The sequence below is a fragment of the Microchirus variegatus genome (genome assembly GCF_963457635.1).
Source record: "Microchirus variegatus genome assembly, chromosome: 10".
NCBI classification, from domain to species: Eukaryota; Metazoa; Chordata; class Actinopteri; order Pleuronectiformes; family Soleidae; genus Microchirus; species Microchirus variegatus.
Window position 1 is genome coordinate 20,841,785 of NC_139811.1, and position 20,514 is coordinate 20,862,298.

Sequence of the window (20,514 nt, forward strand, 5' to 3'; positions counted from 1 at the left end):
TTGCACTCGTGAATTACTATTTAGGTCAAAGATCTGAACACCTAACCTCATAACATTTTATTTTTGAGTGTATATTAGCACTAAATGTGCCTTTAACATGCTTGTTCAAGAAGTAGACCAAGACCAGAAACCCTGACAGACATCGGCATATATATATGTATATGTGTATGTGTATATGTGTATGTGTATGTGTATGTGTATGTGTATGTGTATATGTGTATGTGTATATGGATATGGATATGTGTATATGTATATGTATATGTATATGTATATATGTATATATGTATATGTATATGTATATGTATATGTATGTATACGTATAAAATTAATAGAAAATAGTCAAGACATTGACAAGATTAGAAATAAGGATTTTTATTCGACAATAATAATTTTGCCAAACTTTGCTTTCGTCAAAGAACCAGCAAAACTGTTTTCAGCTGTGCTAACATCATTGCAGAAGGGTTTTCAAGCGTTTTCTAATCATCCAATAGCCTTCTAACTAGTGATGGGATCTGCAGTTCATTTGAGTGTACTGAATCACTAGAATCCATTCATTAAAATGATTCTTTCAAAAGATTCTTTCACCGAATCGTTCAGTGCTTAGCAGGAGCCCAGTGCCCAGCTACGTGACTCACGTCCTCCCTGAGTGCAGTACGTTCCCGCCGTGGGTCATTGAGTGAGTGACAGTGGGTGGGTCACGGGTGGGTTAGTAACCCTAACCCACAGTTCACCAGTTTTCTGTGTGTCAGTTCGTTCGCAATGCGATCACGATTCACGTCCACAGCCACAGTTCAGTGTGTCACTTCGAACGAATCATTCATGACCGACACAACACGATTAGCAAACACAATGTACCATTAGACCACTGGAGAGATGGTTTCTGGATATGGGCCTCTATACACCTATGTACATATTCCATTACAAACCAGACGTTTGCAGCTAGAATAGTCATTTACCACATTAACAATGTATAGAGTGTATTTCTGATTCATTTAATGTTATATTCATTGAAAAAAAAGTGATTTTCCTTAAAAAATAAGGGCATTTTGAAGTGACTCCAAACTTTTGAACGGTAGTGTATATATGTACATGTATATGTATATGTATATATTTTTTTCTTCATGACAAATCATCATAATAATGCCATAAATGTGTACATCAATTCTCGATGCCATTGTATTTGTGTGATAGTAGTAATAATATGCTGTAGCTGTCCGTGCAAACACAGCACTGCAGTTACACAGTTTTAAGGAAGATTTCCTACATTAATGAAGTCTGTACTTTTATTATCTCACCCGGCAAATTCAGCATATTCAGCAAACAAGCAAAAAAAACAAAAAAACTGCTCCATGATAATATTCAGCAGAAAAAGGGCTAATAAATTATTCATCTTACAACAATCGTCATTTGCGTTGCTGCTTATTTACATTGTGGGTTAATTTTTTTGATCATAGCCGATATAGCCTCTTCTCCTTTTTTATAATTACACCTCTGTTAAAGTTCTAAACTGATTGTCTTTTGTCCCATGCCCATATGAACTCTCTCCACCTTTCCTCTCCTCCTGCTGACTTTCCACCACTCAGTCACACATCCAAGAGGGGATTAATGTCCATGATGAACAAAGAAGGGAAGGAAAAAGTGAGTGAATATCTCGTCCTTGACAACGTTACTCCTCTGGCGTGGCAGTTTTTCACGCCTCTGACCTTCCCACAGGATCTCACCCCAGTGCCGTACAAGCAGAAAACAACATGTCTCACAGCCGGCCTGCCTGCGGGGAGTCTTACTATCGTGGGCTATTTATGTCTCGGACAGTGCCGCGATCGCTATATCACTGTTCAAATGCTTATTTTCCTGCTGAGACTCGGTGCAAACATTTCACTAAAGCAGGACATGCTGTAAACATCTCTTAGCTTTTATAACAGCTGCATATCAGGGATATTTGTTTGATGAGCTGAGAAATAATGTCTCGTGTTGATAAGTGCAAAGTATGTATTATTCAAAGCCTCACTTCTGTCTTCTTCTTTTTTTTTTTGCCTAAAAAATATCACTGAAGTGCAGCCATGTCTCTCTCTGAGTGACAGAGAAAAATGGAAGCATAGTTTAATATTGAGCAGGCTGCTGTAATGCTCTCTCTCTCTCTCTCTTTCTGCATCTCTCTGTCTCTCTACCACTGCGACTTGAGTGCTGACAGGACCAGAAGTGAGAACACATTACATCTGTCCTTACATCAGTTCCCTGTCAGTTTCTTTACTTGGTCTGTGCACACGCACGCACACTGTATGTCTCTAATGCCTTCACTATATGAACAGTTCAGTTCCTTTGGTCGTCTGACATCAGTCGTTCAGAACATCAAATCTTTGTGCTTTAATGCTCTGAGCCACTGGAACACCACTGCCTGACGACCTGGTTACAGTACATGACTTTATTCACTTACTTTACTGTATCTTTGTTATATTTTGTTGGAATCATTATCTTGCTATAATAAGGTCCAGTGTTAACATTCAGGAGCACTAACAGAGGTTTTAAAGTAAAAAGCTTTCAATGCAAATAAAGAAATCTAGCTCTGCCTGATGCATAAACCAACAAAGAAGGTGGAAACATCAAAGTGAGTGAAGAGAGAGTTTTTACATTGTTTCTGGTATTTGAAGGCCACCGTAGTTTGCTTTAAAGGAGTCATGGAGGACCACTGTCCTGTGTGTTTTACATGTTTTCCTGCCGATTTAATCAACCTTCTATCATTGGTTTTTGAGATATTAACGTATTACCTTATGACCTTTTTGCCTTCTGGAACTGCACTTGACGTTTTGAGCGTCGCAGGCCTCTAATATTTGGTCAAATTTCATGATAATGTAGTTTTGGGTGTTCCTAGAACACAGTTCTTTGACCGGTCAAAGATTAAATATTACATTTTAAATCTGTCTTATGTTTTTAAAATGTGCATATGATCTGTTTTTACATCGGTGATCTGCTGTGAACCTGTATAAAGGTGCATTACAAATTAATGCTACGACTAACAATTACTTTGGCAATTGTTTAATATGTTGATTATTTATCTTGATTAATGGATTGGTTATTTGGCCCATACATGTGCCAGCCGGTGTTTACCAAGCCTGGAAATAATGATGTTCTCAATTTTTTTTTTTTTTAGGTTATTTCATTTCAAATCTTAAGAGGATATTATGTCCAGTTTTTTCATGTATTGTATATGTATTGTTCTGTGTAGCAGTGTAGCTCACAACAATAGTATCTGTGCTCACACAGAGCAGGGTGTGGTTTCTTAGACCAGAAGGGGGTTGTGCTATGTAAATGTGATGATTCTGTCTCTTGGCTCTCAGAAGGTATACATCTTTGAGGCTAAAATTCTCCCTAAAGCAGTTTGAGGAGTGCCTACATTGAAATGGCCACATCTTCTTCTACTGTAAATAAACTATAGACTTGTGACCGGTTTTGCCATGGCTGGACACAAATGTCTTGATTTGCCCACAACTTCCATTTTTTTTCTATGTTTTAATGATTTCTTCATCATATGGAGTAGAAAACAGACGGTTTTCACATTTAAGAAGCTGAAAAATCTGAGAAATGTATTAGATTTTTTTTTTTTAGTAATTACAATGAATCTTTGCAGCACCAATACAAATAAAGTTTGACTGAAAACTCTTCAAACAACTACTTGACCTGAAACTCACTGACTGGATTTCGCCCTAAGGTGGATGGATACGGCGCTTTCATGCGTTGCCATATCAACCGTATAGTTCAAAATCATCATAATATTCTGCTGCCGATCTAAAGACAGAGGAGCTACAGCCTGCAGCTGCTCAGGTGTCTTGTCAACAACAGAGAGAGGACAACTGTACAAGCTCACCTTCATGTCAAGGACAAGATCATTCACAGTGAGAACACACCTGGTCACTACCTGGCAACGTTTATGTGTGTGTGTGTGTGTGTGTGTGTGTGTGTGTGTGTGTGTGTGTGTACACAGAGAGAGGAAAGTGGGGATTTGTTTTAGAGTTGGAGTATGACTGGAGGCATCTTGACAATGCCGACCTTCCCTCCCAAACTCCCACTCCCTCTCTCTCTCCATCCCCCCTTCCCTTTTCCGCCTCCACCTCTCTCTCTTGCCTGTCTTTATTATTAGTGACAGCTACAGGCAGTGGACCAGAAAATTCCCATCGAGAAACAAACCCACATCTGCATATTACAGCCCTGTTCCACGTCTGCCATGAGCGAATAAATTAATACATGAATAACAATGAAAATCATCCATTAGTTGCCTCACTCCATCTCTAAATGGCATGGTATGCGTGTGTGTGAGAGAGAGAGTGTGTAGTTGTGGTTGCCATGTTTGTGTGTGTGAGAGAGAGAGAGTCAGGAGGACTTGAACTTGTCTCCTTTGGACATGCTCACCAGAGCTGGACATTTGCATAAAAAGTCCAGGGAGTGGCGTCCCTTCACTACAGCAGGTGAGATCACAAGTCACGATGTTGACACACAAACTATATTAAAGGCCAGATCTGAGAAAGACGGAATCCTGTGAATTTACTGTATTCACAACATATCCATTATTTATTATATCAATTATCTTTGTTTGGCAAAATTTGAAGATGAAATAATTAAACTGAATTTGTAAATAGTGAACAATGACTTGATTGTATGAATTGTTATGTGTTACCCTAATGATGCTCTTATATCTATATAAAAGGAAAGAAGGCAGACTTTTTCATGTAGTTTAAAGACACTTTTGATTTAACTGTTTAATTATCTTTTTTTTAATAGGTTTTTAATTTATCCTGGTTAAATAAAAAAATGAACAAATATAAAAATTGTAAACCCATGGATGGGACACTTCTTTGCAAGATGTGATAATCAAATAATCAAATCAATCAATCAATCAAATTTATTACACCACATAAGAAACAGAAAACTATTTAATTTATTTATCTTGTTTAAAACTAAAAATGTGAATGTTATTTATTTGGCAAATAAAAAACTGAATTCACATTTGTATGCACAAATATGAGTCAGCTCACTGGGCTTCTTCTCTGAGAAGTCAGATGTTAATCAAGCATAACATTCACTAAAAAACATTTTTCTGTTCGGGAATGCAGGAAAATAACTATAATTTAATCAAAAAATAATAACATGCTTTTCTATTTTTTTCTGGATTTTTTTTGTAAATCAGTATTGAAATTTGAAAATACATGGATACAAATAATTAACAATAATTATCCATACTGGTGTATTAACCATTACAGACATAAACAAAATATTTTGGGTGGTGGTCTAATAAATAAATAAATAAAGACGCTAACTGAAGGTTCTTCACCACACTTGAAAGGGAACAGTGTGGAGTTCCCTTTCCCTGCATTTCACTTTGAGCACTGGAGGTAAAATCTACAGTTTTCCTTAAAGTACTGAGTTCTTAAAAAATAATTTGATTGACTCTTAATTTTTCCTGTTTTAAGAAAATGCATTGCTGCACTTTACCTGCACACTAGGAATCTCTTTGTGCTTTTATTTTATTATTCAAAAGCCACACAGTGCAGATTGTAAAGTGTCTGAAGTGAAACTAAGGGCACTTTCACACCACTAGTTGGATTTTTTGATCCGCACCAGGAAATACAATTGTTATTATGTAACATATGACTCCAGTGTGGTCAGCTTTCACACAAGCAAACGAACCAAAATTGGCACGATTGACATTTCATCAATGTGTATATATCTTCTGGTAGAAAAGCGCCAATTTTGACTCACTATGGAGCAACACGTTCGCACATTGCTACTTGCTCTGATCTTCGTTTATTACATTCTCTGTATTGGCCATTTTTGGCAAAATATCCAATTTGAGAATGAGTCGTGGCTGCGTCTGGAGAACAATCTGCTGATGCACTGGAGTCGGCGAAGACGTATAGCGCGTCATTTCAGGCAGAGGAGACGCGCTATTTTCATGAATGTGGTCGTGCTAACTATGAGACGAAGATTGCTCCAAAGACCTACAAGGTAGGCTATGTCCATGGCATTTACTGCAGAATATGGTTTGGACCGGAGTTTGCGTTCTCACCAGAGGGACCGCACCAGAGTCTGACATTTGGTGCGGAGTCAAGCGGACCGAGACCACCTCTTTTTAGGGGTCTCGGTCTGCTTGATTTGGTGCGGACCCGAGTGCGATTAATGCTTTCACACCAACGAAAACGAAACGAACTAGAGTTTTTGGTTCGAATGGATCGTTTGGTGCGCACCAACTTCTGTTGGTGTGAAAGCGCCATAAAACCAGCTTATTTTCCTTTTTCCTTCTTTAAATTTTACACCTTTATTTTGCTTTCAGATCAGGCAAATAAACCTGAACTCCACATATTACTATAATATGACATTATAAAATGGGAATTAGGAATTACAGATATGAAAAATGTTTCTCAGTGTGAATTAACAGCCCGAGCATATTCTGTTCATTACGCCCGTGTGTGAGTGTGCGAGGTGAAAAGCTGCGGTCTCGTAGTGACACACACACACAGAGTCGTCTATTTCTGTGTTTGTCAGTGCATCACACATACCATCCTCCCACTTTCGCTCTTATCGCATTCCGCTGAGTTTACATCTGTTTACTAAAGCCTGTCTACTTCATTTAGGTGTATGACACAGAGAGGGTCTCCAGAGGTCGAGCGAGCCTCCAACACTGTCGGACTACTTTACCATCGAACGCGCTCCTATGATGTGATGCGAGGGCTCTCGTGGGATTAGATCAACTTACACACGCAAAACAAACTCAGGCTTAGTACACATGTAGGCGGGTGTTTTTGAAAAGGGAGGTTTTCCCTCCTCCGTTTTTAAATATAATCCTGTCCACACACACACACACACACACACACACACACACACACACACACACTGCGCTCCAAACCAACTGTTAAGTCCTGTCAAAAGCATGACAAGTCAACAGGTGGTGATAGAACTTGCTGTCCAATCAGGTCCCTGGAGGCAAACAACAAAGGAGTCCCGTGGGAAAAAGGAGAATTCATTTGGACTGATAATGAAGTGGAGCAACATCATCAACGTCACACTCGAAAAACGCTGACTGGGAGTCCTGCCAGTCCAAGTACATCAACATCCTTAGACTTTCTACACTGGCGGGTGAGGCTGTTGTTGGGGGGGGGGGGGGTTCATGTGACTAAAAACATGATGAACCAGAGAGGGAAATTGGACACAGCAGTTATCTGTATTCACTTCCTGATTGGTTCTTCTCAGACACGACAAGAACCAATCAGGAAGTGAATACAGATAACGGCTTTGTCCAATTTCTTTAGTTTGACAGAGTTTACAAACAAAAATGGGGGCATTTAGGCATTTTTTTACTTTTAAAAGATACTGTGGACTACAGGCATATCTGGAGCAGAATTTATGCATTTATTAACAAAAACAGTGCGGATGGAGCATCGGTGATTCCTTCCGTTGGCAAGGCAGTGTGTGTAAAGGATGAGAGGTCCTTTCTTGTCTTGATGACCACTCAAATCTGCTTTACACTCCAGTTTTGCCATTCACCCATTCACTCACACTTTCATACAGTGCATCTACAGTATGTGCAGCACTTTTTTTAATCACTCATATTTCATACCCATTCATACAAGCAAGCAGAGCCAGGAATCAAATCCACAATCTTCGAGTTGAAAGACGACTCGCTCTACCACCGGGCTACCATAGCCCAACCTTAACTTTGCAGTTTTACGTCTCTAAAATACCAGGATGCAGTGGACTTCAGGTTTATCTGGAGCATAATTTATTTTATTTAGAAACAAATATAAATGTGGATGAAGCATCAGTGACTCTTAGCAAAGACGGATTTGGCATTACTTCCGTTGGCAAGGCAGTGTGTGTGTAAAGGATGAGCGGTATGTGTGAACTTTGGCAACACTGCGGCAGAGCAAACTTCCCGACTCCATATATCATGTGTCCATTAGCAGACAGGCCATCCTCGCTCTGTAAATGACAGTGTTTGTCTCCGTTGCTCACCCACCACCCACCCACTATAATCAAGCCAGCCTCTCAATCTTCCCTCTAATCTTTACCCCGTCCCTCAGTCTCTGTCCTGCTTGACGAGATCCTTCCCCTTTCAGAACCTTGCTCATGCACCTCTTCTGATTTATCTCCCCCTTTAGTCCAGCCTACCTTTTCCCTCTCTAACCTCCATCCAGTCCCTGGATACAACCGGTAATAAGTCACTCTGCTGTAATTTTGCCCTTTTAAAGGACCGTAATGATGGTGCTCAGATGATGGTTAAGGTGGAGGTTTGATTTGTATAGGGGTGGGGGTGGGAGTGAGGTGGTGGTGGTGATGGGGGGGGGATAAAAGGACTGGAAAGAAAGCCTTTTATGGGCCTTTTTTTAAAGTACCACTGGGGGAACTGAACTAGAGTGGCCATAACACAAAGACAGGGAGACAGGGGGTCTGCAGGTCACACACTGCATTTTGACGTATCTATATGAACATGTATATAACATACATTTACGTCCACTATATTAGATACACCTGTTTTACTGCTTGCTCGTGCAAAAGTGCATTGCATTTAGGCTTGCAGACATGGTCAAGACAACAGACTGTACATTCAAACCAAGGATCAGCATGAGAAGAAGAATGTCTGAATGCACAATAAACTGTTGGCGTGTTTCCACTAGCGCTACTCGAATCTGCTCTGGCGAGGTTCCAAGCGAGCTGAGCCTGCCGTGCACTGATCGGTCAGAAGGCAGAGGCACAAGAATCCAACCGAACTGTAGATCAGTTAAAAAGACTTAACACTTCTGAAAACATGGGTTAATATCAAACACTTAGCACGGAAATGTCTAAAATCTCATCGTTTTGTAACAGAGGAGTCTGGTGTATTTAGCAACAGCATTTCTGAAAGCCTACGATCGCGAGCAGCATCATAAACCCTGCCGTTGTAATTCATTTCGGTGACTGTGTCAGACGGAGTCTGTGCTCCGGTCGTGCAGCAAGTACTGAACAAATTCTCTTAATGAACTGATTCTAATGATCACTAGTCTGTGTGTGTGTCACGTATAAAATGAAGTCACGGCAGTTTCATGCAGCGGTGCTGTGATGACCCCGCCCACATTGAGGAGGTAATGGAAAACCAACCAAACCGCGTAGAGCAGAGGCGGAGCGAGCCGAGGCGTTACAGTGTAAAAACACCATTTAAAGCAGCAGAAAACCACTCCTGACACTTCAACATCAGGTGCCCCGTGTACCTATTAAAGTGGCCAGTGAGTGAATCTACATTTACTCTGATGAAAAGTCTCCAAAATCGAGTTTGGAGATCCAGAATAACAAAAGGATACAGAGGCCACAGTGAGAGGGAAAGGGTCGTCTGCAATGCGCAATTTCCAAAACACAGTTGAAAACAAATGGTATTTAATGACATTTTAAAAACTGGCAGAGTCATCGCCTTGACGTCTGACGCAGCTTCGGCACGATGGGCTTGTGTATGAGACAGGTGAGATAAGGGCTGATGGTGAGATCGGCTTGGCCTTCTCCGCAGACAGAGCCAGTCGACCTGTCAGAGCCCCGGCAAACACAGACATCGGATGATTTCTGAGAGATGCGCCCCTCTCCCCGTGGCCTTATGAGCCTCGCTCCTCATGTTTCTCGCTTGACTGGGCCCAGTGTGTCCGCCCCGGTATATGCCGGCCGACCTTTTCCTAGAGTGTGAACTGCAGTCATACAGGGGGCGAACCCTGGGGCAAAGCAGAGAGGAGGAAGTGAGTGTGGGGAGGGAGATCTGGGGTGGAGGGGTAGGACAAAAGGGCAGGACTCAAAAGCCACATCACATTTCAGGAGATAAACTCCAGAAAATACAGCACATGGAAAAAAGAAAGAGCTTCTTTTGGTGATTGAAATGATTTTCATATGCACAAATATAAAATAGGTCACTGCAATATTCTATACACCCTCAATGGCGTCTGAGTCATTTGTATTTTATGTTTTTCATTTATTTAGAGATTTTTTTTTTTTCTAGATACATCTGTAAAAAGTTATTATTTGCCTGCAGCATGAAAACCACATGATGTGGAAGGCAAGTATTTCCTGGAATTACACAGAGCCATCAACCAGCAGCTTCTATTCATATCGCAACTGATGAACAGGGGAAAACAACAAACAGAAACTGGAGACGTAAAAACATCAGACAGACCAGAAGAGACAAGAAGATCAACACACACACACACGCACACACACCAACAATGCATTCACATCTACTGCATGTCCAAAGGCTTCAGGAGCCATTTCACACTGCTAGGAAAAAAAAAAAAAAAAAAAACGGAAAATGGCAAAGCAGCACAAAAATAAAACGCACATGTGCAGATGCATTCATGTGGAAAATCTATGCCTTTAATCCAATTCCTCACGCTTTATTAAAACAGAAGCAGGGAGACGGAATCAGACGGGGACGACGAGGAAGAGAGGCTCACGTTACACGAGCACATAAAAACACACGCTGCAAAATAAAACAAATGCACTAATTAAAGGAAAATTAAAAGAGCAGCTAAATAAATAAATAAATAAATAAATGCTATTTCTCTGCCTCCGTTTGCACGAGGATGAAAACATTGTGCCATGGCGCAGTTAGATTTATACACTGACAAGCAGCTGTGCCGAGTCGTAGCAGACCAGACTGCCGTCCACTCCCCTCGCTCTCTTCCCCTCCACATCCTTCCATCATCATTTGATCATCTGCTCTGAAAGGGAAAGTGATTAATAACAGCGCACAATTCAGCTGTGTGATGTGATGTGTGTGAATGTGATTAGGTGCGTGTAAAGCATATCTGTCAGGGGGTGTGGCACGTTTCATTTATTCATGTCCGCGTGTGGCCTTGGCCAAAATGAATAGAGATGCTCATTATACAGGATTAAGGCCAGTCTGCCTCAGAGGAAAAGGCTCTGGACTCTGCTCATGGGAGGCTTCATAGTTAGAGGAAGTGTTGTAAGCTGCTGTGACGAAATGTGAAATGCACACTGTAGCTGCTTTGAGCTGCAAGATGGCGGCAATGTAACATGTATGGATGTTAGTCGGTCAGGTCGGTGCATTGTGTGGCGGCTCTGATCAACCCTCCATCTGACCTTGTAATTTCGTTGTGCAATTTCGGTTGTATAATGACAATAATGATCTATTCTTTTCCCTTTTTAGAAAGTACGGTTCATGTTTAAAAATAGACATGAAACACAACAAGCAAAGAGTGAGGCTGTAAAAAAGCTCTATGCGGATTTGTGTTGTCTTGTCTGAAGATCACACACACACGACGACACACGAGATCATCTATGATTGATGACAATATTTATTATGTTTTGAGTTTGAGGTTTCTGAGTGAAATTTGACCAGATCTCTGATTCACCTTTAACTCTTATTCATCTTTAACTGGCCATAAAATCCTCCTAATATGTCACAGAGACTCAGGAATAATGTTCATATAACAAACTGAACTCACCGTCTACCAATCATTGCAATCAGTAGAGTCTCAGCTGCCAAGCAACCACGGGTTGCCAGTTACGCCAGAAAACGGAACCTAAAAAACCTCTGCATTTTGAATTTGAATGTAGTAACTGTTTTTGGCCACATTCTTACATATGGCACCTTTAAATCTTAGGAGTACTGGGCTATTTCAGCCATTTTCTTTTAACCAATAATGCTTTTGAATTAGCTTTTATTAAAAACTATTAACCATGTCAATATATTTGTTTTTGGCATAATCTCTAACTTTTCACAATGACATATTTAACCTAGTAATCATGATTGACTCATGTTGGTAAGGTGCGGAACTCTGGAGAGTCATAGTAAATATGCTGCTTTTGAAGAATAGTGGTTCTGTGGTTAACACCGTTGTCTCGCAGCAAGAAGGGAACTTGGTTTGGATCCTGTTTCAGCTGGTTGTTTTTTTTTCAGCTTTTTCTTTTTTCCAGGCACTCAGAAGACTGTAATTTGTCTCACTGAGCCCATGCATGTACTAGGCTTGTGGGTGGCGCAGAGTGATTGAAACAGTCACATCTGCAATTAAACCTTCACACAAACCTTCACATGCACAAACTCATCATGAGTGTTTTAAGTTGTTTTGTAAACATATGTTTGTCTGTGTGAATGTCTGCGTGCGTGCCATAGCCATAGTCACAGATGCAACGTGGAGGCAACATCTTGTGGAAGATATTGTGGATAAAGAGATTGAGAAACCAACCAATCACTATTCACTTGTAGTAGTCGTTATTATAATAATGAACACAAAGCAGAATGAAAAGGATGAAGATTTTTCTACTAAAAAGAAGGACGTTTCAGTGTATTTTTTTTCACCGTGACATTGAATGATTACAAGCATCAACACTGTTTTCTCTTTTGGGACAGGATGAAATATTGCCAACATTAGCAGGTATAAAAGAGCCATGATAACCTAAAAATACTATCGCTCTCCCTTTGTTGAGCTGTTTTGTATCTGTAAAAGAGCTGAATTCTTTCTGTGGCATGAAAAAGCACCTCATTTATGCTGGATTAAAACAAAATTGGGTTTGAATTTTGTTTGGTTCATGCCTGCCAGCATTTAAAGGACATCTTTTTTTGTAAAATATAACAGGCCTTAAACACATTTATAATCAAATAACATGACATTGTCACAGTGTTAAAACATCGGGATGCATTCAGATCCACTGGTACGCCTCCTCCTATGTATTAGATGACGGACAACAGAGTGAAATAACGTCAATCACTGACATGTTCACATTGAAGAAGGACTGGCTGCAGCACATATCCAACCTCCACGACACGAGGAGAGGAAGGACAGAGTGTAAGGAAAGGAGACAGGAGAGAGGGAGAGGGAGAGAGGAAATGCCCGGACCCTCTGTCAGCTCAGTGAAGCAGATAGAGAGGGCAATGCACGCTGACACGGAGACAACTCGCTGGGAGAAACACACATGTATACATTAATTTAAGGGGAAACAAAACATTGTCACCCATGGAAGCTTTGAACATACACAGATCCATGCGTGACACAGATGTCTTACTGAACATAATGTGGGCTAACATCAACCCAAATGCACTTAGGTACATATGTACATTCCACGGCACAAGTTACAATCTCTGAAACATTTAGGAATACTATAAATACCAGAACCTGACAACACGCACGCGCACACACACACACACGCACGCGCACACCACATAGCAAAGAAAGTGTGGTGAAGCTGAGGACACAGCAGGACTGTCTGCCTGAGGGAGTCAGCAGAAGGTGAGCAGAGATAAGGCTGTGATTGTGACTGCATGTCAGAGAGAATCTGCACACCACAACAGTTCAGCATGCCCGCTCCTCTCTCTCTCAGTCTCTAACACAAAATACAAAGATAACACAACACAAACACACAAAACTCTTACGTCCAAATCACCAGCAGCAGCGTGGCCAAAAGTGATGATTTTAACAACGTGTGATCAGTGTGTTGCATCAGTTTATATTCGAGCTAAACGATTTACTACAGAATCTTTTTTTTTTTTTCGCCCGACAGATACAGCAATTTAATTTGCAATATAATTTAGTGAGGCGAGCTACACTTCAAAATGTACAGTGTACTAGATTGAGAGCATGATGATAATGATGATGAGGACGATGGTGAGCAGCAACAATGAGACGAGTTGAAAATGTTTCACCTCTCATTCAAAAGACATTCAGTTCTGACTGTGTTCTCAGAAGAAGCTACAGCCAAATACTGAAGAAGACTATGACCTGGATGACTGAGAACCTTCACAGACATTAGTAAAATAATTCAGAAAAAAGCAGTGGTGGTTTTAGAGGACCACTTAAAAAAAATCTATGACTCCCAGATCGCTATTTACACACATAAGGGTGCATTTAAAAGGAAAAAAAAGACTTGGAGGAAGATATTCCTAAACCTCCCTCAAAGCTTTTGTGAGAACTACTCAAAGACCCGAGCGACCCGACTGTCACAGACTTAGTCACTTGATCTAAGCACCTACTCAACGTGAATGGAGCCACTTGAAGACTGCGAAAGACAAATTTTTCAAGAAGCTCGACAACAAGAAAAACAGGGAACGCAGAGAAAACACAAAGACGTTCCGAGGTTTCTGTACAGTTTCCAGATTTTCAGTTATGCCAATATTATCCTATGTCATGAAAACCGCTTATATTATGTTGACTGTTCGTATTGTATATTTGTTTGTTCGCTTGTAACCTACACTCTTAGAAATAAAAGTGCTAAGTAGAACCATATAAGGTTCTTCGGCTTGTCCTCATGCAGGAAAACCCTTTTTGGAACCCTTAGTGTTACCAAGAACCCTTTTAAAACCCTTCATTCTGGAAATGTTTTTTAAAGGGTTCTCTGGATCAAAATGGTTCTTACCGGAACCATTAGTTTTACCAAGAACCCTTGAGGGTTTTTCAAGGGTTCTTGGAAAAACGAATGGTTCCAGGTAGAACCTCAGCCCTTGTAGAATAACACTTTTGGAACCTTTATTTCTAAGAGTGTACAGAAACCACACACGAGTAAAGTAAAGATTAGAAATTGACTCCTGGGTCGGCAGCAGTTTCTCTGATCGAAGACTGAGTACAAACTTGTGTTCACCTGCACATCATCATACATTAATTTCACAGTGGTATAAGTGATGGTAGAACAGTAAATCATTAGACTTGTGGTGCCACACATTTGGATCCACCTGTGTGTCTGACGACTCGATGATTTGAGCTGCAGTCACTCTGCAGTCTTTAGTTTGTGGAGTGCAAAAAAATTGTGAAAATAAAGCGTTGGAGTTACTGTATGAAAGTGTGAAAACCCCATTGATTTGCGGTGCTGACAGTCTGCTGTCAGCTTTGCCTCAGTGGCTGCCTCTGCTGCAGATTGACCATGGTGAATCACACAACAGCGGGGCTTTAAATGCAGTGAATAGCTGCAAGTCAAAAAGGGAAAAACAAAGAGGCCTGGATGATACGGTGGAAAAGGTTATCACGATAAAGACAACAACAACACAGTCGGTATCAGTAACTATCATGATGTCAGATAATTGAAGATTAAATTAGAAAAAAAGTTTTTCCACCTTTAGAGGAAAGAAAGGAAGAAAGAAGCACATATATAAGGGTAACCGCACACATGGAAACCATTTTCCGTTCTCGGTAAAAGTATGTGCCTCAGCACTTTGTGCATAAATGCTAAAACTCAATTTTCAGGGTATGGGAGGTTGTTATGTGCTGATCTCAGGACTCGACCAGACTGATAGAGATAAATCTGAAAGCCCTGTGTCTACTGTTGAGCTTTCTGTCAACACTGGCATTTTTGGAACAATTTCTGAAAGTTTTGCTGTCCATATTATTGGCAAAAGTTTCCTCCTGTTAACTTAAACTTGCACTTTTGACAGGAGCTACTCCTCGTTCAGAGCTGTGTCATCACACGTAAATAAAATATTTCACTCAGGCAAATAAAAGCCATGTGATTGGTTCATTTATGTAGATTATGGTGCTTATATACAATCACACGATCCTTAGTTAGTTAGTGAGTTACAACTAAGATCCACTGATGCGATGAAACTGACAGATTCTGACTCAATCAAACAATTTGCAAGGAAATTAGACCAAATGACCCTGTATAACACAAATATTTATCTAAAATGCAATTTTGATCCTAAACTGTATTTCAAAAATGTGCAATATAATAAGCACTTTATATTTTGGTGACATTCACATTATTAAATATTGTCAGTAGACGGTCTTTGTTGCTCCTCCTCCTTTATTTGTAGCTATTTTCATGTTTATACGTTTTTCTTGTTTATGTTTGGTCTTTTTCCATCATCTTGCCGAGGCTATAATGTGTCATACTTACATGATGATGTTCTTAACACTTAGACCCTTAGAACACAGCATGTTTTCCATTACTATGTTAAAACATATATGTATAGAGGCTATACGAATGTGAACTATAAAGTGTCATATTCTGATTTTCAGCACAACCTAAAGGCAACCTGATTCAATTATTTTTGTTTTTCATTTCCACCAACTACATAAACACACCCGAGAGAAAACAAAACAAAATAAAAAAACATTTATTTATTTTAAATTGGATAGAATTTGTGAAATTTGGAAATACGTCACAGTAAACAGTTTGCTTTGGGTTGTTTTTATGAGCAAAAATAAAATTAAAATCTTAACTTTGACTCAACAACAAAAGACAAACATGCATTTTGTAAAGCCTAAAGAGGTGACTATATAAACCCATACCTCATGGATGTCCATATAAGGCAGGGCTATTCAACTAAAATTTCTGGAGGGCCAGCCTTTCGGAAAGCTGTCCAGCCTGTGGACCGGTCAGCCCTGTACTGCTATTTTGTGTTGCATGTACAGTAATCGGATACAAATAGATACAAAATGCTTCAGTTGAATAGCCTTTAAATAAGGAGTTGTGTATTATTCCTGTGGCAATCTACCAAGGGTGCGTCTGCGGCACTGATCCGTGCCGCCCGAGCAGTGTAGGGGACACTGCTAAATAAAATAAAATCCAAAATCATAGATAGAAAAAAAAATTATAAAAAAAAAAATACATCTTTGTAAAAAGCTGCATCTTACAATATTAAGGAAAGTAGGAAAACACATCAATGTAAAAGATTCTTCCCTGGCTCTTCCATGCCTCACTCATCCACAAAGTTTTGTTAAAATTCGTTTGATGCCTTTTTTTCTAATTCCAGTAAAAGTCACACAAATAAATCAACAAACCACCAGATGTGAGTGAAATAACCTTGGGGAAAATGAGGCTTTTTACAGGAGTGTGTGAACCCGGTGTGTCTGCCTGGAGGTTTTTTCTTTTGTGCTTCAAGTGTTTTGTTTTGTTTTCATGCGTGTGACCGGGCAAAAAGAAAGAGTCAAACTTAACTGAGAGAATCATATCCTTTGCAGTAGAATCCTAAATCCAGGCTGTGATTGGAATGACAAAATGTCCAAACTCTCTCTCTCGCCACATTACTTCTACGAGAAACAACCGTCAAACACAGCCAACGCTTAATTTGCTTCTCACTTTCTGACTTCATTCATTTCTTTTCCACTTATGCCCATGGCTCTGTCTGAACACATTTCAGCAAATAGAATCCAATTTGTTCAGCTTCTATTGAATGTAAGTAAAGTGGAGAGATTGGCACATGGAGGCTGGTGACAGTGTGCGGTCACCAGTGGGTGGGATTCTGTTCATCTGCATGAGACTATTGTGCTCGACAGTGATTTCAAATTCACGGGCAGAGCGCTCTCTCCAATGTTCTGCATTTATATCGAAATTTGCGACAAACACACACAGACAGTCAGTCAGTCAGTGGAGCAGCACAGCACTCCAGGCCTTACCTGTGTTGCTTGGCATCTTGCCATTGCTGATCTGCTTGAGCCTCTTCTGGTGGGATTTGCCGTTGTAGTGGATTTGGGCCTGTGCGGCTGAGTTGAGCTGGATGTTGCAGACCTCACACAACGTGTAGCTCCGCTGTTTTCTCTCCCTTTTGGCTCTGCAGGGCGCAGAGGGTACGGTGCCCCCTGGTGACCGCTCATCTGGCATTGCACCCTCCTCCTGGCAAGTCTCCTCCACATCCATCTGAGCCCCCAGCACGGCGTCGAACCCCCTCTCGTCCGGATCAGTGTTCGGCAGAGCCGATGGGCTGAATGGACGTTTCATACCTGCGATCGAGAAGAAGAAGAGGGTCAGCAGGTGTGAGCATAACATTCTGAAACTTTGATATTCCACCATCATGATATCACAAAAATGATATCCATGGAGGTATCGCAAAACAGAATTTCAAAATAAAAGTTTTTGCAAGTGTTCACAATAAAGGCGTGGATTTAGGATGCAAACTGAATCTATAAATAAAATCACATGTGTACAACTGTAATGAAAACCCTAAACAAAACACTGACTTAAGATGAATTGGAACCTCTTCCCTCTGTATGAGAGGTGTAAGGTTCAGAGATGCAAAACAAAGCCATTTCACAATAGAACAAGCAATATTGCACATTGCCCATATAATGATTTTTTTTGTCTTGCTATATTAGAAATAGAATTACTTTTATTTACTCATTCATTCTAGTATTGGACCAGTGGTCACAGAAGACAGAAAATGAATGAGGTTTTTTTATATATATTTTTACGTTTGTCTGTAAGATGTTTGTCAAACGATGCCACTGTCTTAAAATTGCCAGAGCAATCTATAAAATATTAAATGAACAATTTCGAACTGTTTATCGTGAAATAAAATATATTTATTCTTAAATGTCTATGCCTTTGTATTTATTATGAAATTATACCAAGTTACTAAGATGCTTTGAGAATAAAAACAAAGAGACTCATAATGTTCAACTTTAAGTGTGACTTCATTCATCACACACAATAACTGTCAAGTGTGTTCATTCATAAATTGAATGTGGCAAAACGTGATATGGGATTTTTATATTACGCCAACACTTTTACCAATATTATCATGAACACTACGCTATGGCAAAGTCCCAAGAAACAGTGCAAAAGACCACACACACACACACACACACACACACTACATAATATTAGGTGTCAAACCACACCACAACATACTTAAGTAACTTTACTGTCTCTCTTGCCAAAGCATCCCAGCATTAACATGTGCAACACAGCATGTAGCAGAGTCAGGCCGTGTGCACAGGCGGAGGTATCGTTTTCCCCAGGCTGGCCTGACTGGACTCACACAGCATACAAAACCACAGTGTTAAAACCTGAGAGCCACAGGGGACACACACAGGCAACAGAAATACCCCTGAATCCCAACGCTTCGTAGAGCAGTGTGTGTGGAATCTGACCCCACTCCTGTTTGATGTTTGTCATCCCTGCCTTGCACTGCACACACAGACACGTGCACACGGAAACATCGGGAAGCTCTTAAAAGACAGACAGACGGTGGCCACACTGTCCATGTGGCGGTGGTCATGGGGTGCAACCACGTACCACTTGGGGGAGACAGAGGGCTGCAGTGTGGCTCTCTGAGGACCAGCGAGGCCCCACTGTCGAGCCGTTTCACTTGTGATGACTCAACGCCTGCTTGCTGCCTGTGCAGCTGTGCAGGACAGAATAGGTGCAGCAGTAGCTGTGGATTATCTCTGGTTCAGATGGGTAAAGAAGAAAACAATAAAGGTGACCTGTGAAAATCTGACGACATTACATAAATGTTGAAATGTAGGAAAATCTGTCAAAAAAGCGTCGCTGCTGGCGCATTTTGGTTCTCCAGGCAGAGCTGTGTGTGGTCAGACAAGATGACTGTTGTACAGAGGAGCTGCTTTATTTTATATACAGCTGCTGTTTGTATAAATAAATGAAAAGGTAGATTCCAGAGTGGCTCTGTGAAGGATTGAGACATTACATTGGGGAAAAAAAAGACCCTGAAATACACCCAGCTGTGCATTTCTGCTGCTGGCTTATTGCCTCCGCCGCAAGTTATTTGTGTAAACACTAAAACCACTCAGACACACAGGCATGCACACACACACACACACCCTCCTATACGCCTACACACACACCTACACCAAAGTAAAGTGACTCTGTGATAAACACATACCTACATGCATGAAAATATTCACACACAAATAAGGGCACACACATACAGGCAGTTAAAAAACACATTAGGGCGAGCAGCCTCCATGAAAGCTGCTATTCATGTTGCCAATCTGGGAACACTCAAGAGGTTCCATCAGATGTTTTCTCAAAAGCTTCGAGCAACGCTGCTCTCTGGCACTGAATGAAGAAAATCTCTGTGGTCCTCATCGACCACGCAACCTCCTCGTACCCCTGCCAAGCTACTCGGCTACACATCCCGAATTAGCATCGCTGCAAAAACAAAACCCCTGAATGAAGATCTACAGATCGTAGCATACATCACCCACCCCTCTGTCCTCTGTCACAAGAGCCACGGGGAACAGGAAATGCGCTCAGATCAGAGGTAACAAACATATCTCACCCATAATAGTGTATGTTTTGCCAGAAATGTTGACTTAGAGTCAGTGATTATCTGATTAGATTTGGTTATTCAAAGGTCAAGGTCACTGCCACAAACATCATCGTCTGCCTTGCTAATGTTATATCTCAAGAACAGGGCTCTATCGAGATGTATATCTGCACTTCAGTGGTAATTCCTGATCTGTATTTCTTTCAATACTAACTTAAATAAATATGTTTTAACAAAACACATTACAGTAACATTCTTTAGCATCTTGCTGCTCATCTAAGACCTAAACTGGTAATATTGCTTGACAGAGCCTGTTTTCAGGCGCTGGACTCACCATACAAATACTTACTCACCATAAATCTTACACTGTTTCTGTCCACAAAGACCAAACAGAGGCTCAATAATAACATCAACAATCACAAATGAAATCACCAAAAGTTGTTAAATGTCAAAAAAATAATTGTCTACATGGAAATAGTTATTGTGCAGTGACATAATGCGTGTTTCAAATTCTGTGAAATGGTGTGATTTGAATTTCTTTTAACTGTTTTCTTCCCTTT

The 20,514-nt window shown here is 40.5% G+C and overlaps 1 protein-coding gene across 1 annotated transcript in view; it reads right to left on the reverse strand.

Moving 5' to 3' along the window:
• znf385c (zinc finger protein 385C) overlaps positions 1–20,514 on the reverse strand; it is a gene marked incomplete at its 3' end in the record, with an annotated part of 168,071 nt that overhangs the window by 98,384 nt on the left and 49,173 nt on the right. Inside the window, exon 2 of the mRNA XM_083896122.1 lies at positions 17,343–17,666. Within this exon, the coding sequence (XP_083752248.1) occupies positions 17,343–17,664 (322 nt within the window). The 5' untranslated portion in view covers positions 17,665–17,666. The remainder of the gene's footprint in view (positions 1–17,342; positions 17,667–20,514) is intronic.